The sequence below is a fragment of the Rana temporaria genome, chromosome 3 (genome assembly GCF_905171775.1).
Source record: "Rana temporaria chromosome 3, aRanTem1.1, whole genome shotgun sequence".
In the NCBI taxonomy this organism is placed as follows: Eukaryota; Metazoa; Chordata; class Amphibia; order Anura; family Ranidae; genus Rana; species Rana temporaria.
The window spans coordinates 158,652,295-158,670,604 of record NC_053491.1 but is presented as its reverse complement, the minus strand read 5'-3'; the positions used below and the strand labels follow the sequence as shown (position 1 = coordinate 158,670,604).

The 18,310-nt window shown below is 44.0% G+C and overlaps 2 protein-coding genes across 2 annotated transcripts in view; one reads left to right on the top strand and one right to left on the bottom strand.

The window, feature by feature from the left end:
* Window positions 1-3,415, top strand: part of LOC120931836 (ADP-ribosylation factor-like protein 8B-A) — a 45,134-nt gene extending 41,719 nt beyond the window's left edge. The window contains exon 7 of the mRNA XM_040343702.1: window positions 1,927-3,415. Within this exon, the coding sequence (XP_040199636.1) occupies window positions 1,927-1,976 (50 nt within the window). The 3' untranslated portion in view covers window positions 1,977-3,415. The remainder of the gene's footprint in view (window positions 1-1,926) is intronic.
* A 10,469-nt stretch (window positions 3,416-13,884) lies between these two features.
* On the bottom strand, window positions 13,885-16,630 carry TMEM229A (transmembrane protein 229A). Its single transcript, XM_040343699.1, has one exon. The coding sequence runs from the start codon at window positions 16,375-16,377 to the stop codon at window positions 15,463-15,465; it is 915 nt and encodes a 304-aa protein (XP_040199633.1). The 5' UTR covers window positions 16,378-16,630; the 3' UTR covers window positions 13,885-15,462.
* Window positions 16,631-18,310: the final 1,680 nt, after the last annotated feature.

The following is an 18,310-nucleotide window of genomic DNA, read 5'->3' as shown; positions in this document are numbered from 1 at the left end:
GTGAAGATTGTCACCCAAAATAAGCTCTTGCTCCTTTTTTGGGCGATTTGGCTTTGCGTGTTTGAGGCTTTGGTTTTTGCTCCAACACTGTAATGAATGTTGAATATGTGTAATATTTTTCTGATTGTACATGCATGAACTAGTGCAAGTGTTATCTGAATACACCGCAGTTACATTTTTGGGTTCTTGGAGATGACTTAAAGGGGTAAAGTTTTTTTAAAAATATCTCCAAATGATTTGATGGCAATCACTTCACTGTAGAGAATATAAATCTACAAGAGATGTAGATTTCAAACAGCTGCTGATTTGTCCCTGACTGGGACCTGAGCAAATTCAAGAGCTGACCTTTGATGTTAAAAGGGGTTGTAAAGGTACAATTTTCTCCCCCTAAATAGCTTCCTTTACCTTAGTACAGTCCTCCTTCTTCACTTTTCTATCAAATCATTTTGGAGATATTTTAAACTTTGCCAGACCTTGTAGCCACAACTTTCTTTCTGAGGTCTATGGCTTTGACCTTGGCATAATGGCAATACACATGTCAAGAGCAGGGTCTAATCATTTGCACCTAATCTGGAACGCCAGATTCTAATTTTAATGGGTTTGAGGTGGTGGTAAATATAGGGGTTTATTTTGCCTGTCCAATTATGTTGAATAAGTTGGAAATATCCATGCAGTTTTCTTACCTTTTTTCATGTGACTGTGAATTAGAATTCAATGCAAAACAAATGTATAATTTAAAGGGTTAGTTCACCTTTTCAGAAAAAGATAAACTCCCTCCCTACACCCTTTCCACCCCTCCATTCCCACTGTACTTGCCTCTGTGGGTAATTAGCTGTCATCGCCCATGCAGCCATTGTAGTGGTGTAGGGATTTGCCCCACTATGCGCATGCTCCATTCCTTTGCTATAAGGAAGCCATGTGTAGACACGGCTTACTATGGAGAAAATTTTCCTAGCTATTTCACACTATTGCCTGGTCCGGTGTTGGCGCTAAGCCAGAGCAGTTCACTCGTTGTGTCAGCTCTTTTCTGGCCCTCCCTCCAATCTGTGTGAAGTGGAAGCTGCAAGTCCATGGTCTGATGCACCTGAAAGTGTCGGTGAGTGGATTGGGTCCTTGACTGACTCCACTTAATTTGCATGACCTGGGGGAGGGCCTGAAAAATCTGAGGTGACCTCACAGGACATAAGAAATAAAAAAAACAGGAGGGGGGCCAGCCGGGCCTGTAAGGGGCCCTGGGACCAGATGTAATGCAAAAAAATAAAAATGGGGCCTGTAAGGGGCCCTGGGGACCATCGGGCCCCTTACGTTGTAATGCCTGTACCCCCCTGATGGCAGCCCTGTTTGCAGTATTCTTGTCTGCATCTCCCCAAGGTATTGCATAAAATCTGGCCTGTTGGCCAGTTCACACCAGACGCAGTTCCGTACAGTTGTGTGCGTTTTTTTTTTTTTTGCACTAAAAATGCATGCAGTGTTTTCGATGTATTCCAATGGCTCTAGTTCACACCATGCAGTCAGTTTCTGGTGCGGAAACTGACTGCATGGTGTGAACTAGAGCCATTGGAATACATGGAAAACACTGTAGATGCGTTTTTAGTGCAGAAAAAAAAACACGCACAACTGTACGGAACTGCGTCTGGTGTGAACTGGCCCTGTTAGTGGGCCCTGAGGACAGGGTTGATGACCACTGGCTTAGATGTTGTACCGGGGTTTAGAATTGCTTTACAGATTTGAATGCTGTATTTTTAAAGCCTTTTCATCAATCTTATGCTTAAGATTATGCTTTTTTTTTTTTTATATTATAACTTGAAAGTGTTCTGTTTTTTGTATTGCTTCCTTATTTTGGTTCGGTTGAGAAATGTTTAGGAATGTACACTTGTTTCCTGTTTTGCAGTTACAAAGTTCATCTGGTCTCTCTCTCTTTTTCAGACATTACATTGCAGTGGCTTATTCAGCATTCCAAGTCCCGGCATTACTGAGGTCGGTCCCAACACCTGAACCTTCTTTTCCCAGCGTCTTTTCCATTCTGCATCTTGTGTACCGGCAGGAAGGCGAATCAAGACGGCTGCTACTAGAATTCACACATCATTTGGAGCAGTTTATGCAAACTTTCCATATATTATTATAAATTTTTTTTTCTTTGTTCTTCAATATGAAATCAGACATGTGGTTTGTTGATATTTTATACTTTTTCAACCCCTTTTAGCACTAAAGGATTTTCAGGGCAACGTCTAAATCTATTGGATTACTCGTTCAGCTAAATTTGGTGCATGTCTAAAGTTAGCCACATATAGTTTTCTCTGCTCTGTGTTGTTCTGGTGGTAGCAGTGTAAGATGATGCAGTTCCTTCAGTTTTCTTCCCCCCTTACCATTGCAGATCTGATTTTCCTCCTTTTGTGTATTTACTGCTCTTTAAAAATAGAATCCCCCCCCCCCCCCCCATACTGGATTTTTATGTTTTGCCTATATATAAGCACTTACACAACATTGTTCCACTTTATCCCTTTTTGTATTATTTTTTTTTCTCCCCCCTGTCGCATAACATCTTATGCTATATAAAAAAAACAACGGCAGGTTGAACTTGAATGTGTATGTATTTGCCTTGGAAACTTTTTTTAATTAAGTTGCTGTAAATATTAATATAACTCATCAGGGTTGCCTTAAATGTATTATGCATAATGGTGTGTGTCTGCCAAAGGTATTTTTCTTGAGAATTTCAATCATTGGGAGTAAATCTAGATTGTTTACAGATTATCTTCTTCTTCTTTTCACATTTTACAGTAATATATAAACTTCCTTCCAGTACTGCGTGTAGAATGTTGAATAATGCTATTTTTATACCCCGTGTCACTCTACGTTCCTAATTCTAACCCAGAAAGTCTTTTCTCCTATTGCCTAGTTCTTATCCCTTTTACACATACACCACAAGTAGGAACTGTCTTTGGTGTAGATTGAATTTTTGTAAGGCAAATTGGTAAACTCATTTTATTGAGGCCTTTAAAAGTAAATCTTCATATTGCTAGAAGAGGCGTCTGCTATTTCTGTAACTTAAAACCAATTTGCCGCTATTATGGAAAAGCACTTTAAAACTCTTTCCCTTTGTTTTTTCTATGCATTGTTCTCAAGGCAGTAATTCACATTCATTATGGACAATAGAGTTTATTATTTGTGGCATCCCTGTTGTAGTACAGTATGTGGATGTAGTGAAAATGATTGTCTGAGCCTATATTAACTTGCTGCTCTATAACAACCTGCCTGGGGCACCGAGCTCAACTCATTATACTATGGTTATAAATTATGACGGAAACTATGAAATATTGATGTTTGTCCATGCATGTCGGCTTCTATTAATTGTTCTATTTGGATGAACTTTATTTCAATAAAAAAGGTGGACAGTTTTCTGTGATCCCAGCTTGTACTTTTTGTGTCTGTGTGGTGTTTGTTTTTTCTTTCCCCCTTTTAATGAAGCCTTCCAACATGGCTAACACTTTCACGTTTTTTTAACGCCGACCTTCAGACTTTTTTTTTTTTTTTCATCTGTCCATCTATTAAATCGTCTCCCCTTGTTTTAACTTTGGATAGTAAAACATATATGTGTGCGTGTCTCGATCGCCAAAAAGAGCTGGAGGTGTGTCTCTAAGTCCACGAAGTGAAAATTTTAATCTCTTCCAACTCGAATAAAGGAATTTTTAAAGCGGGGGTTCACCCAAAAAAAATTCTAACATTGCATGGAGCCGACCTATGAGACCGATAGTATGCGTTTTTTTTTTTTTTTTTTCTTGCATACATACCATTTTAGGGCTATTTTCACCCCCGGCTTCCCCGCAGGAAGGATCACAGGCTGTAAATGACGTGCTTTCGACCGGCGCATACTGCGCGCCACAAGTTGCCGAACGTCGGTACACAGGCGCCGTATAGAGCCACACCGACGTTCGGCTTCTTTCGGCAACTCGTGACACGCAGTATGCGCCGGTCAGAAGCACATCAATCACAGCCTGTGATTAAGAACGCCCACTCCCGCGGGGAAGCCGGGGGTGAAAATAGCCCTAAAATGGTATGTACGCAAGAAAAAAAACAGCATACTGTCGGTCTCATAGGTCGGCTCCATGCAATATTAGAACCCCCGCTTTAACTAAACATTTATGCAGATAAGAAATATAAACCAATTTTTTTTTTTTTTTTTAAGTCAACAGATGGACATCTTGTAGCAAAAGTACTGCAGGTGAAATCTCTAGATTGAAGTGCATAAATACTGTAACTAAAGTTGCTTTTGTTATTTTATGTTGCAATGGGCTATTTTTATTTCCGGCTAGATTTTTTGCTGGCATGTGACTGGCAACACACAGATTCCAGTGCACTACTCCAAATGCACACGTTCCTGTAGAAATAGCTGTGCATGTAAGTGGGTGCTGAAGTGACCGCCAGTTGGAACCGTGTCTATTCAGAGCAAGAGAATGTCGCCAGCATGCCAAGGATCTTCAGAGAGAGAGTCCAAAGCTTTATTCAGTGATCACATCGCTACAGCAGATTGCAACATTTTTGAGCCACGCAGGACACCTTCATCAGGCATGTGAAATTATACTTGCCTGCTTTGCTGCTGTGGTTTTGCTTGGAGCAGCCCGGAGCCTACCCTTCTCGGGTCCCTGGCTGGAGCTCCTGGTCCCCCCATCCTGTTGAATGCGCCCCCACAACAAGCTGCTTGCTCTGGGGGCACATGAGCTGCAGCTTAATGTATCCATTCAGATATGGAGCTGCTGTTTTGGCCCGTCCCCTCTCTCTTGATTGGCTTTATGAGGTTGACAGCAGAGGTAGCCAACGGCCCTGCTGCTGTGCCTCAGCCAATCAGAAGGAAGAGTCCTGGATCGACGAGGCACTCACGGACATTGCTGAATAGAGATGGGGCTCAGGTAAGTATTAACCACTTAAGGACCCGCTCATGTGCATATACGTCGGTACTTTAAAGATGGATATCTCAGTAACGGCGGCAGCAGCAGCTGCCACAACTGAGATATACATCTTTCCTGTGAGCGGTCCTTTAAACAATAACAGTGGTCTCCGCTGCGGATTTGCTACGAGATCACCGTTATCGGCGGCGGGAGAAGCCCCCCCTCCTCTCCCGTGCCCTCCGCCGCTGCCGACAGCTCCGGAGGCGATCGGGTCCTCTCCACTGCTCGGCTGGGATACGAGTGAGGGCAAGATGGCCCCCACCCGTCTCAATAGCATAGCAGGGCGGAAGCAACGTCAAAACTTCACTTTCCGCCCATGCTTCTTAAAGGCATATTTTCTTGTCATTTTTTTCAAATGACAATTGTGTTTTTTTCTTTTTTTTTGCATTGTAGTCTAAATATGAGATCTGAGGTCTTTTTGACCCCAGATCTTGTATTTAAGAGGACCTGTCATGCTTTTTTTATATTACAAGGGATGTTTACATAATAAAAATAAGTGATTTTTTTTTTTTTTTTTTTTTTTTTATATAAATGGTACCTAACCTAATAGTTTGTACAGTCAGAATCTAAATCGTGAGGACAACTTCAAACTACAGCCCTCCAGTTGTTCAGGAACTACAATTCCCATCATGCCTAGTCATGTCTGAATGTCAGTGTGTCCCAATGCCTCATGGGATGTGTAGTTCTACAACAGCTGGAGGGCTGTAGTTTGAGGATCCCTGGGTTAGGTTCGTACTTGTGCAGCCCTGGAAGCCATGTTTGCTGGGCCTTCATTTTATGCAGGAAAATGGTTTCTGCACGATTTTTAAATGACAGCTAAAAAATAAAAATTGCATGCGTGGAGGTGCCATTAAGAATGAATAACAACCCTGCATGTTGACAAAGGAATAGCAGGGTTTGGCTGTGGGAAGAGGTGCGATTTTACCCGCTTTCCCGCACAAATGTGAACCTAGCCTTACAGTTTGCCAAAGTGTATGTATTGCCATCACCGGGGAATGTGATAATCTTATTAATCTAAGGCTGCTTTTACACATAGGTGTTTTTGATGCATTTCCGGTGTGTTTTCACCCAACATGCACCTGTGAAACATGAAAATCTGAAAAAAAGCACCAAAATCCAACACCGATGCGTTTTTGCAACATTTTCTATTTAGGTGGCTTTCACACTGCTCTGTTGCAAAAACTGAGCAGTGTTGCTGCGTTTACGTTGCATTTTTCCCCAGGACATGTGACTGGACAAAGTACTTTTGACCGTTTTTTTTTTTTTTTTTTTAACTGCGCCGAAAATACAGCAAGCAGGGCTTTTAAAACGCAACAGACCATTGTAAAGAGTTCCATAGGGTTTAACCACTTCCCGCCCAGTCAATTGATGTCCGGGAAGTGGTTGTGAAATCCTGACTGGACGTCCTGCAGGATTACATGCCAGCGCGCGATCGGTCTTTTTTTAGATGTTGCGCAAAAAATAAAAATTGCAGAGGTGATCAAATACCACCAAAAGAAAGCGAAAGCTCTATTTGTGGGATCAAAATGATAAAAATTTCAATTGGGTACAGTGTAGCATGACCGCGCAATTTTCATTCAAATTGCGACAGCATTGAAAGCTAAAAATTGGCTTGGGCAGGAAGGTGCATAAGTACCTGGTATGGAAGTGGTTAAAGGATGCATTTTTTTTTTTTTTTTTCCTTCCACTTTTTTAAAACTGAAAAACAAATTGGTATAAATGGGCCCTCAATGGGGAGCTGCTTTTTTGATGCGGTTTTGAAAACAACACCAAAGATGCAGGACTTTTCAAAATGCACCCGCAGCTGACTTGTGTGAGGATTGCCATAGGATTTAATAGAATTGCGTTTTTTGATGTGGTGTTGGCATGTTAAAAATGCAGCAAAAACGCATTAGTGTTAAAGCGGCCTGAAAGAAGAAAAATCTGTATGAAGCCTGCAGTTGCTTCACAACCTTTTATGTATAAATGAACATACGAAGACAGGTGTGCGACTGTAAGTGCAGGTCGGTTGCCATTATCCTATAAAGGGAGCGTGCCTTTTCATGGTTTCCATCATTGTACTTCCAGCACAGCTGAATCACAGTCTACTATTGGTTCTCTTTTTATTCACCAGGTAAACGTTTACAAGCACATTACAAACTTTGTATGATTTATCAGGTAGGAAAACATATGAACAGGTAAGTGTACACCTAATATTTCCAGTCTATGCATTGGAGAGCTACTTGGCCAACGTCTATTCGATTGGTAGAAAAAGACTGACCTATTGATAAGTGCATGTCTAACCCAAACGTTCTGTTTGTTTTGGGTACCCCGTGGGAAGGGGGTGTCCTTCCCTTTTTTTTTTTTTTTGCTGTCTGAGTTCCATTGGGGAAATTTCCCTTCACACCCAGTCTCAAACATGCAACAGAGTTAGAAGAAATGTTAAAGCCGAACTCCAGAAAAAAAAAAAGATTGATTTGCTTTGTAAAATGTTATTACCCCCAGTACGTTGTGTGGGGATGCGGCTGAATCATTGAAAACAGTCTGTTACTTTGTTTATTCCATCATTAGTTGGCAAACATTGAACTTCAGGAGCTGAAACGGCTCTGGCTCTCATACAGTACATACAATGAAGAATAGTGGGTCGCCCACACGCCACCTCGTCTATTCACAAAATGTTTTGTGTTCCTCTCACAAGGTGGTCTGTGATTGGAGGAGTTGAGATCCTGACTTCCATTTGTCCCCTCCAATCACAGAACACCTTTTATTTTATTTTTTTAAATGAATGAGGTGGAGTGGGAAAAACCCCCCTATCCTTCAATGTAGGCACTGTGGGGTTGATCTACTAAAGCAGGGATTTGCAATTAGCGGACCTCCAGCTGCTGCAAAACTACAAGTCCCATCATGCCTCTGGGTGTCATGCTTGTGGCTGTCAGAGTCTTGCTGGGACTTGTAGTTCTGCAACAGCTTGAGGTCCGCTAATTGCCTATCCCTGTACTAAAGGCAAACAGACTGTGCACTTTGCAAAGGGCAGTTGCTCCAGAACTTCAGGTAAAGCTTCACTTTGCAAAGAATACCCAATCACGTGCAAGGAAAAATTCCCTTGCACGATTGGGTGATGGAAGTCGGCAGGGCTTCTGCTCAATTATTAAGCTCTGGAGCAACTACATTTGCAAGTGCACAGTCTATTTGCCTTTAGTAAATCCACCCCATATGAAAGCTGGAACGGCAAGTTTTAGCACCAAAAGTCTGACAAGTGAATAGTTGTACATAACACTGCGTCATCTCTAGATGTAAGGCACCTATGGGAACGGATTTATTTTTACAAAGCAAATATCTGAAATTTAGTTTTTAATTCCAGGTTTAAAGTGCTTGTAAACCTCAGACATGAAATATGAACAAAGCCTATCGCTCTATAGTATGTGCTTGTCCCAATTATAAGCACCAAGTATAATTTCTGTCTGCTGCTCCGTTTCGCTGCTATCACGAGTTACTTCTGACAAGTGTTCCTGACCCCAGGATAAAAATGGTGACAGGGGAGAGATCTCCAGCAGATTACCAGCCTCAGCTCTGTTCCTCTATGCTGTGTGAAGGGTTGGTGTGTCCCTTCCCTCCAATCAGCTCTCAGACTCCTCACTGAGCCATGCAGTGTGTAAATTTAGCTCTCTACCCCCTTTTTTTTTTTTCTGACCCCTCTGACAAGCTTTAAAAATTCAGCACTTTGAATGGATGTAGGGATAGAAAGACAGCAGATAAACGGGTACAACTTATGCAAGATGATTTCTTTAATCTCTGTATCACTTCACTGGGTATATGTAAGGGTTAACAACCACTTTAAGTAAAGGAAATTCCCCTCTTAGACAGTTGTGCCCAAAACGGTTGCCCCCAGTGGAAAATGACCCCTTTTTTTTTCTTTTTTAGTTTGTTCTGGAAATATCTCTAAAGTTTTGGATGTGCTTACATTTTTTTTTTCTTGATGACAATGGTCACCAGTACAAATAAAGGGGTAAAAATCTCCACTGGGAACATGGACAGCAGGAGGTCTTATGCCACGTACACACGACCGTTTTTCTGGTTGTAAAAAAAATCGTTTTTAAGGGCCTAGAAAAAACGTTTTTTTCAACCCGATCATTAAAACGGCCTTGCCTACACACGATCATGAAAAAAAAAATGCTCTAGCAAAGCGCGGTGACATACAACACGTACGACGGCGCTAAAAAGGGGAAGTCCCATGCGGATGGCGCCACCCTTTGGGCTGCTTTAGCTGATTTTGTGTTAGTAAAAGACGATTAGCGTTTTTCTGTCTGTTACAGCGTGATGAATGTGCTTACTCCATTACGAATGGTAGTTTTACCAGAACGAGCGATCCCGTCTCATAACTTGCTTCTGAGCATGCACGGGTTTTTTCACGTCGTTAAAGCCCAAACACGATAATTTTTTACGACGTTAAAAACAACGTAAAAAATTAAGAGCACGTTCGAAATTTTTAATGGCCATTTTTTAGATCGTGAAAAATGCTCTGGAGCCCACACATGATCGTTTTTAATGACATTAAAAAAAAAACTTTTTTTTACAACCCGAAAAACGGTCGTGTGTACGCGGCATAAGGATCCTTTTTGACCAGATACTCTTGTCATTTTTTCAGGCAGATCTATGGGCAGGAAGATGTTAATCCGAACCGTGAGTCTTTTGATCCATTGCGCCCCTAATGGGCAGCCCGATGGATGCGTCCATTTACTTCTGATTACCATCTAGATCGGAAACCAAAAAAAAAAAATGGAAAAGGTCTGCGTCCTTCTGTAGACCTAAACTTGATGGGTCTGATGTAGATGGCCACAAGTCCCTTTACACCCAGCCGCCCATAGATCTAACGCATGGGTCTTCAAACTACGGCTCTCCAGTTGTTCAGGAACTACAATTCCCATCATGCCTAGTCATGTCTGTGAATGTCAGTGTGTTACAATGCCTCATGGGATGTGTAGTTCTGCAACAGCTGGAGGGCGATAGTTTGAGGATCCCTGCTCTAAAGTGTCCAGAAAGCCCCAGGACGGAAAAACGAAATGGACACATTAAAGTGACATCTGTTCTGAGCGGCCCGGCCAGCCCCCGTGTGACATGGGACAAAGGTTTGTGTCCTATTCTGTCTCCAGACCTAGGGCCTCATACACACGATGAGAATATCGGACAAATGATCAGCTTTTTTTTTTCCATGCTAGTCTCATATGAAAAACCAATAGTTTACTTAATGTATGAGAATTCTCGTAGGACAGAATACAATATCGCAAGTGATGGAATGTGTTGTATTGTATTCTTTCATTTCTGAGCATGCGTGGTCTTCTGATTTTACTTTTCAGACAAATACCGTGCTGGGTAACCACTTCCATACCAGGCACTTACGCACCTTCCTGCCCAAGCCAATTTTCAGCTTTCAGCGCTGTCGCACTTTGAATGACAATTGCGCGGTCATGCTACACTGTACCCAAATGAAATTTTTATCACTTTGTTCCCACAAATAGAGCTTTAGATCACCTCTGCGATTTTTATTTTTTGCGCAACAACTAAAAAAAGACCGACATTTTTGAAAAAAATTATTACGTTTTTATTTTTTGCTGTTAACTTTTTTGTAAATATAAGTTTTCTTCTTCAATTATGGGCACCGATGAGGCGGCACTGATGGGCACCGATGAGGCGGCGCTGGTATGCTGCCCTGATGGGCACTCATAGGCGGCACTGGGCACTCATGGGCGGCACTGATGGGTACTTATGGGTGGCACAGATGGCCACTGATAGGTGGGCTCTGGGCATAGATGAGCACTAAGAAGTGGCACTGATGGACACTGGGTGGCCCTGAGGGGTGGCATTGATGGGCATCATTTCAGTCAGTGCCCATGTTGCCAGTCAGTGCCCATTTGTGGGCACTGATTGGTATCGATTGTGTTCAATTTTTTTTTAGTGCCCATTTTTGCTCTATTGAGCACCGAGGGGCACTCCCTGGTGGTCCAGTGTTGGCATCCGAGGGGGGGCTGCGCTGATAAACAATCAGCGCGAACCCCCCCTGTCCGGAGAGCCGCCGATCGCTCTCCTCTACTCGCGTCTGTCAGACGGCTCTTCCTGTTTACATCATGATCAGCCGTAATTGGACACGGCTGATCACGTGGTAAAGAGCCTCCGCCGGAGGCTCTTTACCGAGATCGGAGATGCAGGGTGTCAGACTGACACCCCGCATCACTGATCGCCGCGCGCCCCCCACGGCTGCGCACCGGCATGTAATCCTGCAGGATGTCAATAGACGTCCAGTCAGAATTTCACAACCACTTCCCGGACGTCAATTGACTATTGACCGGGCGGGAAGTGGTTAAAGTGTAACTCCACGTTCGTGGGGGAAAAAATTGCAAATAAGAAACAATATAGCGTATACAATTGCGACTCAAGTCATATTGTGATTGAACGTTATTAAAAATGACCTTTCCTTTTCAATGTGCAGCTCTCTAAATTTCTGTAAAATTCAATCCAATATGACTACCTTTAATTTCCTGCTTGTGTGATTGGCTCGCTGATTTTCCCAGAAGTCTGCACTAGGATACAAGTCAGATTTCTGGCATCGCCTGCAACAAAAATGTCATTTGTGGTGAGATACTCCCAATAGGAAATCACGTCTAAAGGGATGCAGACCCTGCAACTTTTCTAATTAGAGCCTGGTCGGGGCACAGCTGATTGCTAATTATGAAACCACTCCCATTAGATTCACTTTCCCACATGGACACAGACAAACACACATGGATTTCTTCAGAATAAAAAAAAAGTAGGAATCTGCAGTAAAGTGTTAAAATCCTAGAAAGGCCCCTTTCACACCTGCGGATCGTATGTCCCTTTTTCATCCATCTGTATGCGGATGAAAAAGGGACATACATTGGTCCCTATGAGATTGCGGGTGTCAGCGCATAAACATTCTCTGAGACCCGATCTCACCCGCCTCCGCATTCCTCCGATTCTGCAGACGAAAAAACACTATTTTTCCTTCCGTCTGCGGATCGGATGAACACGGACAGACGGGGAGAGGAGAGCGGAGAAAAGACAGGGCGGTCCCTGCACAGTGTGCGGGGACCGCCCTGTCATCCGCCGTCTCAGCGGGGATCAACGGAGCGATCACTGCTGAGTGTACGGAGGTTCACAGGGCGGTGAAAGGGGCCTAATGCACATAGATCACCCAGGGGGAACAAAGAGTTGCTCTTTAAACACCTGCCACAAAATGTCTTTAAGTGGCTATACTTGATGTTGGCAGCAGCAGGCATCACTCTGGTAGAGTGGAACTTTGGATTGCGAGTAATGCGCTTAAGGAGCGTTTTCGCAATACGAGCAATTTTCTTTTTAAAATCCTGGCTCGGTTTGCGAGTGTTTTCTCGCAAAACGAGCAGGATTCAAGCCTCTTTGTGTGCAGTACCGCATTTTGCCAGAGGTGCGGGGGCGCCGGTGACGCTCTGAGGCTCCATTCACACCTAGGCGTTTTGTCGCCCGACGCTCGTGCCGCTGGAGGGGCGAATTTACATTGTTGTCTATGGAGATGGTTCACATCTCACGCTGAAACGCCTGCCGCCTGAAAAAAAGCTCCGGACCCTTTTTTTCATGCGGCATTGGCGTTGGGCCATAGACAACAAAAAAAGACCTGTTTTGTCGCGGCAAATCGCTGGTTAAATACGCCGCAATTTGTTGCGGCAAAATACGCTGAAATATGCCGCGTTACAGTGTTAATGCGGCCTGAGCCGTTCGGAAATACTCTGTTCCCAAGTGCAGCCGAACGGTCTCTGAGTATTTCCGAGTCTCTCCGGCACCCCCACCTCTGGCCACATGCGGTATTGCATGCAATAGAAGTCAATGCGGAACAAATTATCTTTGTTTCCATTGACTTCTATGGGGAAACTGGCTTGATATGCGAGTGCTTTGGATTACAAGCGTTCTCCTATAACGGATTATGCACGTAATCCAAGGTTCCACTGTACCATTTTTTTTTTAGGAGCCAATGGTTGGCTCTCTTGTAATAACAACCGATACGGCTAAGCAGCCACTCATCTGTTATTACCGGGAGACCAGATGGCACATCCACCGGCTGGCTGGAGACCCGAACAAAGCCGGAATCGGCAACCTCACTTCCGGTTTACTCTAGAACCAATGGCGCCAGTTTCCAGAAGTATTCAAAAACGCCAATCTTTGCGTTTCGAATACTTTCAAGTGCAGAGGAGGGGTTTGGGGGTCTTATAGGGATCCCTCCATAAAGAGTACCTGTCACTGCCTATTGTTGTCTCAGGGATGTTTACATTCCTTGTGATAACAATAAAAGTGTTAAAAAATTTAAGGGACAATGTAAAAAAAAAAAAAAAATTTACAAAATGAAAAAATTTAAAGTGCCCCATCCCTCCATGGTCACGCGCAGAAGCGAACGCCGTACGTAAGTCGCGCCCGCATTTGTAAACAGATCTCAAACCACACACGTGAGGTATCGCCGCGATCTTTAGCGCGAGAACAATAATTCTAGCACTGGACCGCCTCTGTAACGCTAAACAGGCAACCTGTAGTAAAATGTAAAGTGCCACCTATGGAGATTTTTAAGTACTGTCGTTTGTCGCCATTCCACAAGTGTGCGCAATTTTAAAGCGTGACATGTTAGATGTCTATTTACTCGGCGTAACGTCATCTTTCACATTATACAAAAATATCGGGCTAACTTGACAGTTTATTTTTTTAATTCATTAAAGTGTATTTTTTCCCAAAACATTGCGCTTCAAAAACTGCTGTGCAAATACAATGTGACATAAAATATTGCAATGACCGCCATTTTATTCTCTAAGGTCTCTGTTAAAAAATATATATAATGTTTGGTGGTTCTAAGTAAAAATACTGATTTTAACTTGGAAGCAACAAATGTCAGAAAAATGCCTGGTCCTCAAGTGGTTAAACAAAAATAGTTCATTGTGGTATCATACGAGAATTTTTGTGCTTGTCCCTTTGGATAATTTCGTACTAACGATCAGATTATCGGAACAAAAGAATCATTTTCATCTGATTTTCTCATCGTGTGTACTAGGCATAAAGGTGATGGGTCAGACTCACATCCATTAAATCCGCCTGCCCATAGACCTAACCTGGGTCTGGTACAAGATGCAGGAAGTCACATCCATTCAGCAGCTGACCGGTACACAATCCTCTGCTGCTTGGAAGAGACACAGAAATGACATCCATTCAGCAGCTGACCTGTACACAATGCTCTACTGCTTGGAAGAGACACAGAAGCCACATCCATTCAGTAGGTGACCTGTTCACAATCCTCTGCTGCTTAGAAGAGACACAGAAGTCACATCCATTCAGCAGCTGACCTGTACACAATCCTTTACTGCTTGGAAGGGACACAGAAATGACATCCATTCAGCATCTGACCTGTACACAATGCTCTACTGCTTGGAAGAGACACAGAAGCCACATCCATTCAGTAGGTGACCTGTTCACAATCCTCTGCTGCTTAGAAGAGACACAGAAGTCACATCCATTCAGAAGGTGACCTGTACACAATCCTCTACTGCTTGGAAGAGACACAGAAGCCACATCCATTCAGAAGGTGACCTGTACACAATCCTCTACTGCTTGGAAGAGACACAGAAGCCACATCCATTCAGAAGGTGACCTCTACACAATCCTCTACTGCTTGGAAGAGACACAGAAGCCACATCCATTCAGTAGGCGACCTGTTCACAATCCTCTGCTGCTTAGAAGGGACACAAAAGTCATATCCATTCAGCATCTGACCGGTACACAATCCTCTACTGCTTGGAAGGGACACAGAAGTCACATCTATCCAGCATCTGACCGGTACACAATCCTCTACTGCTTGGAAGGGACACAGAAATTAAATCCATTCAGCAGGTGAACTGTTCACAATCCTCTGCTGCTTAGAGGTGACACAAAAGTCACATCCATTCAGCATCTGACCGGTACACAATCGTCTACTGCTTGGAAGAGACACAGAAGCCAAATCCATTCAGCAGCTGACCTGTACACAATCCTCTACTGCTTGGAAGAGACACAGAAGCCAAATCCATTCAGCAGCTGACCTGTACACAATCCTCTACTGCTTGGAAGAGACACAGAAGCCAAATCCATTCAGCAGATGACCTGTACACAATCCTCTACTGTTTGGAAGAGACACAAAATCCACATCCATTCAGCAGGTGACCGGTTCACAATCCTCTGCTGCTCGGAAGGGACACAGTCACATCCATTCAGCAGGTGGTGTGTTCACAGTCCTCTGCTGCTTGGAAGGGACACCGAAGTCACATCCATTCAGCAGGTGACCTGTACACAATTCTTTGCTGCTTGGAAGGGACACTGAAGTGGCATTCATTCAGCAGGAGATCTGCTACCAATAATACAATGAAATGTTTTATATGGAGATGTGATAAGGTTGTTGTGTTTAGCATTGGCTTCAGCCAAGAATTGTTCTTCATGGTGATGTCTTGAGAACCCCCAGCACATCCCCCCCAGCACACCCCTACTACACATAGCGTATCCTCATCAGCACCTTGGACAGCAGGTCCTGGAAGAAGCTGAGGAATAGCCAGCCCGGTAGGTACATGAGGGTGACCAGTCCCATGAAATTGAGAGGGTAGTGTGAGTAATCCCAGGAGCAGGCGTCCAATGTCCTCAGTCCTAAGCCCCAGCAGAACTCCCAAGTGTAAACAAAGCCAATGTAGACTGGCAGCCTCCTCCAGGTGCCCCATCCTCTGGTGGAACCCAGGTAGAAGTAGAGCTTCTCCACCACCAGGCTACAACTACCATACATGAAGAAGGACCACAGGGACGTGTGCCCGCTCAGGGCTTTGCCCGCATTCTCCATCACATTGAAGATGGAGGTGAAAAAGACCTCGTCCAGGAAGCCATGCATACCGTAGAAGATGAAGCGTAGGAGAAGGGGCAGTCGAGGGGCATTGGCACAGTCCGTATAGTGTAGCCGTAGGAAGGTGGGCAGGAATCCTTGGGAGTAATAGATGGCCAGTCCGTAGAGCAGTGCCAGCTCCGTAGCACCCAGGGGCCGCTCATGGGGGCAGCACTGCAGCAGTGTCTTCCGGAGAAGGATCTGCAGGCCCACGAACACGGACGGGTAGAAGACGAAGTGGAACGCCAAGCCGTTCTCCGGGAAGCTCTTCTTCTGCAGGTAGATCTTCTCCAGGGCCAGGTGGACCAGGGAGTGCAGTAGACAGCGGTAGGGGGACGAGAAGCCCAGCAGGCTGTAGTCGTTGGTGGTCGGGAGACGGCGGAGACATGAGCTCAGCACATCCAGGGTCAGGCCGTGCATGCCATAGAAATACAACCTCATCCACACTGGAAGGGGCTGACAGCCCGCCGGAGGAGCCTTGGTGGAGCGGGCTCTGCCGACCTGCCGCCTCCATGCGCCCTGATTCCTGCCCATAGCGCTCGATTGGCAGCTGTCAGAGCCGCATAGTGCTCCCCTTGGGTTGTGGTCCTGAGCGGGACCGGCGCCTGGCACTGCATCCAGCGCCCCTCCTTGTGTGCACCGTACAACACCCCCCACCCCATTCACCTAAACTGCCTTCTATCCGTACCACCAGCCTTTGTGGTCTTCTCTGGATCTCCGCAGCCAATCCGTGCCTCTGCTTTACTGAGAACCCAACGTAACAGCTTTCTCATCTAAGAGGCTGGCAGAGTACAGCACCAGGACTTGGCACACCCTGGTGACTCTGTGCATTCTAGAGGGCAGCTGGATCTGGGATATGGCTAGGATAAATAATGGTTCTGGATATGCCAAATGGACCTGATCAAAAATGGTCCTGGATCTGCCAGACAGACCTGATCAATAATGGTCCTGGATCTGTCAGATGGACCTGATCAATAATGGTCCTGGTCTGTCAGAAGGACCTGATTAATAATGGTCCTGGTCTGTCAGAAGGACCTGATCAAAAATGGTCCTGGTCTGCCAGATGGACCTGATCAATAATGGTCCTGGTCTGTCAGAAGGACCTGATTAATAATGGTCCTGGGTCTGCCAGATGGACCTGATCAATAATGGTCCTGGATCTGTAAGATGGACCCGATCAATAATGGTCCTGGATCTGTCAGATGGACCTGATCAATAATGGTCCTGGATCTGTCAGATGGACCTGATCAATAATGGTCCTGGTCTGTCAGATGGACCTGATCATTAATGGTCCTGGTCTGTCAGATGGACCTGATCAATAACGGTCCTGGTATGCCAGACGGACCCGATCAATAATGGTCTTGGACCTGGGAGATGGACCTGAGCAAAATGGTCCTGGGTCTGCCAGATGGACCTAATAATGGTCCTGATACGGGAGATGGACCTGATCAATAATGGTCCTGAACCTCAGAGATGGACCTGACTAGGGCTGCAAATAATGATTATTTTTATAATCGATTAGTTGGCCGATTATTGTTTAGAATAATCGATTAATTGCATAAAAATCTCAAAAAAGTTTGGAGTATAATTGAGTTAATTTCTAAAGATTTATAGACGAATAGAAGATTTCTTTATTTTTGTGCAATGTATGTGGTTTGTGTTCAGGAATAACACTCAAGAGAAATTTTCGAATGTACAAAGATTATTTGTATGAATATTTTCATCCAAAAATTGATCGGTGCATAGACAGTATACGACATTTAGTAGCAGCAGCATGCTTTTTTTTTTATCACCTTTGTAGCAGAAAAACGGCAGATAATCACTACTATAAGGGGTTAATTTATGCAACTAAACAGTAAAAGTAATTATATATATATATATCTCTTATATCATATACAGTATTTAATAATAAATATACCCAGAAGTGGCATAAATGGGTATTTTAACTAGGAGTCAGGCATGAAGCTACATGAAGGGTGGAAGGGAGATATAAATCTTTTATTTTAAAGCAGTACTAAAAGCTGAGACTTTTTTCATGGATATAATCAATATAGTATAGAGTGCCCCATAGCAAGCTAAGAAAACGTCTGCCTTTAGAATCACTTTAAATCACTTTCTTCTCCTTCCCAGGTCTACATGTCCCTTAAGGCACTGCTCCTCACACATGCACATTCACAAGTTTTCAAGCACATACTGACAAGTGTAGACGGTATACTGGTATGTGCTCTGCACTGTATTTCCTGATATGTAAACGCATACTGCATTCTGTATGCAGGTCAACTAATCCACTGACCAACTAATCGATTGTGAAAATAGTTGACAACTGTTTTCATAATCGATTATACCGATTAGTTGTTTCAGTCCTAGACTTGACCAATAATGGTTCTAGATCTGTCAGACGGACCTGATCAATAATGGTACTGGATCTGCCAGATAGACCTGACCAATAATGGTTTTGGACTTGGGA

Excerpts from the sequence above, each read along its gene's own strand:
- TMEM229A (XM_040343699.1), bottom strand. The coding sequence starts at position 16,377 with ATGGGCAGGAATCAGGGCGCATGGAGGCGGCAGGTCGGCAGAGCCCGC.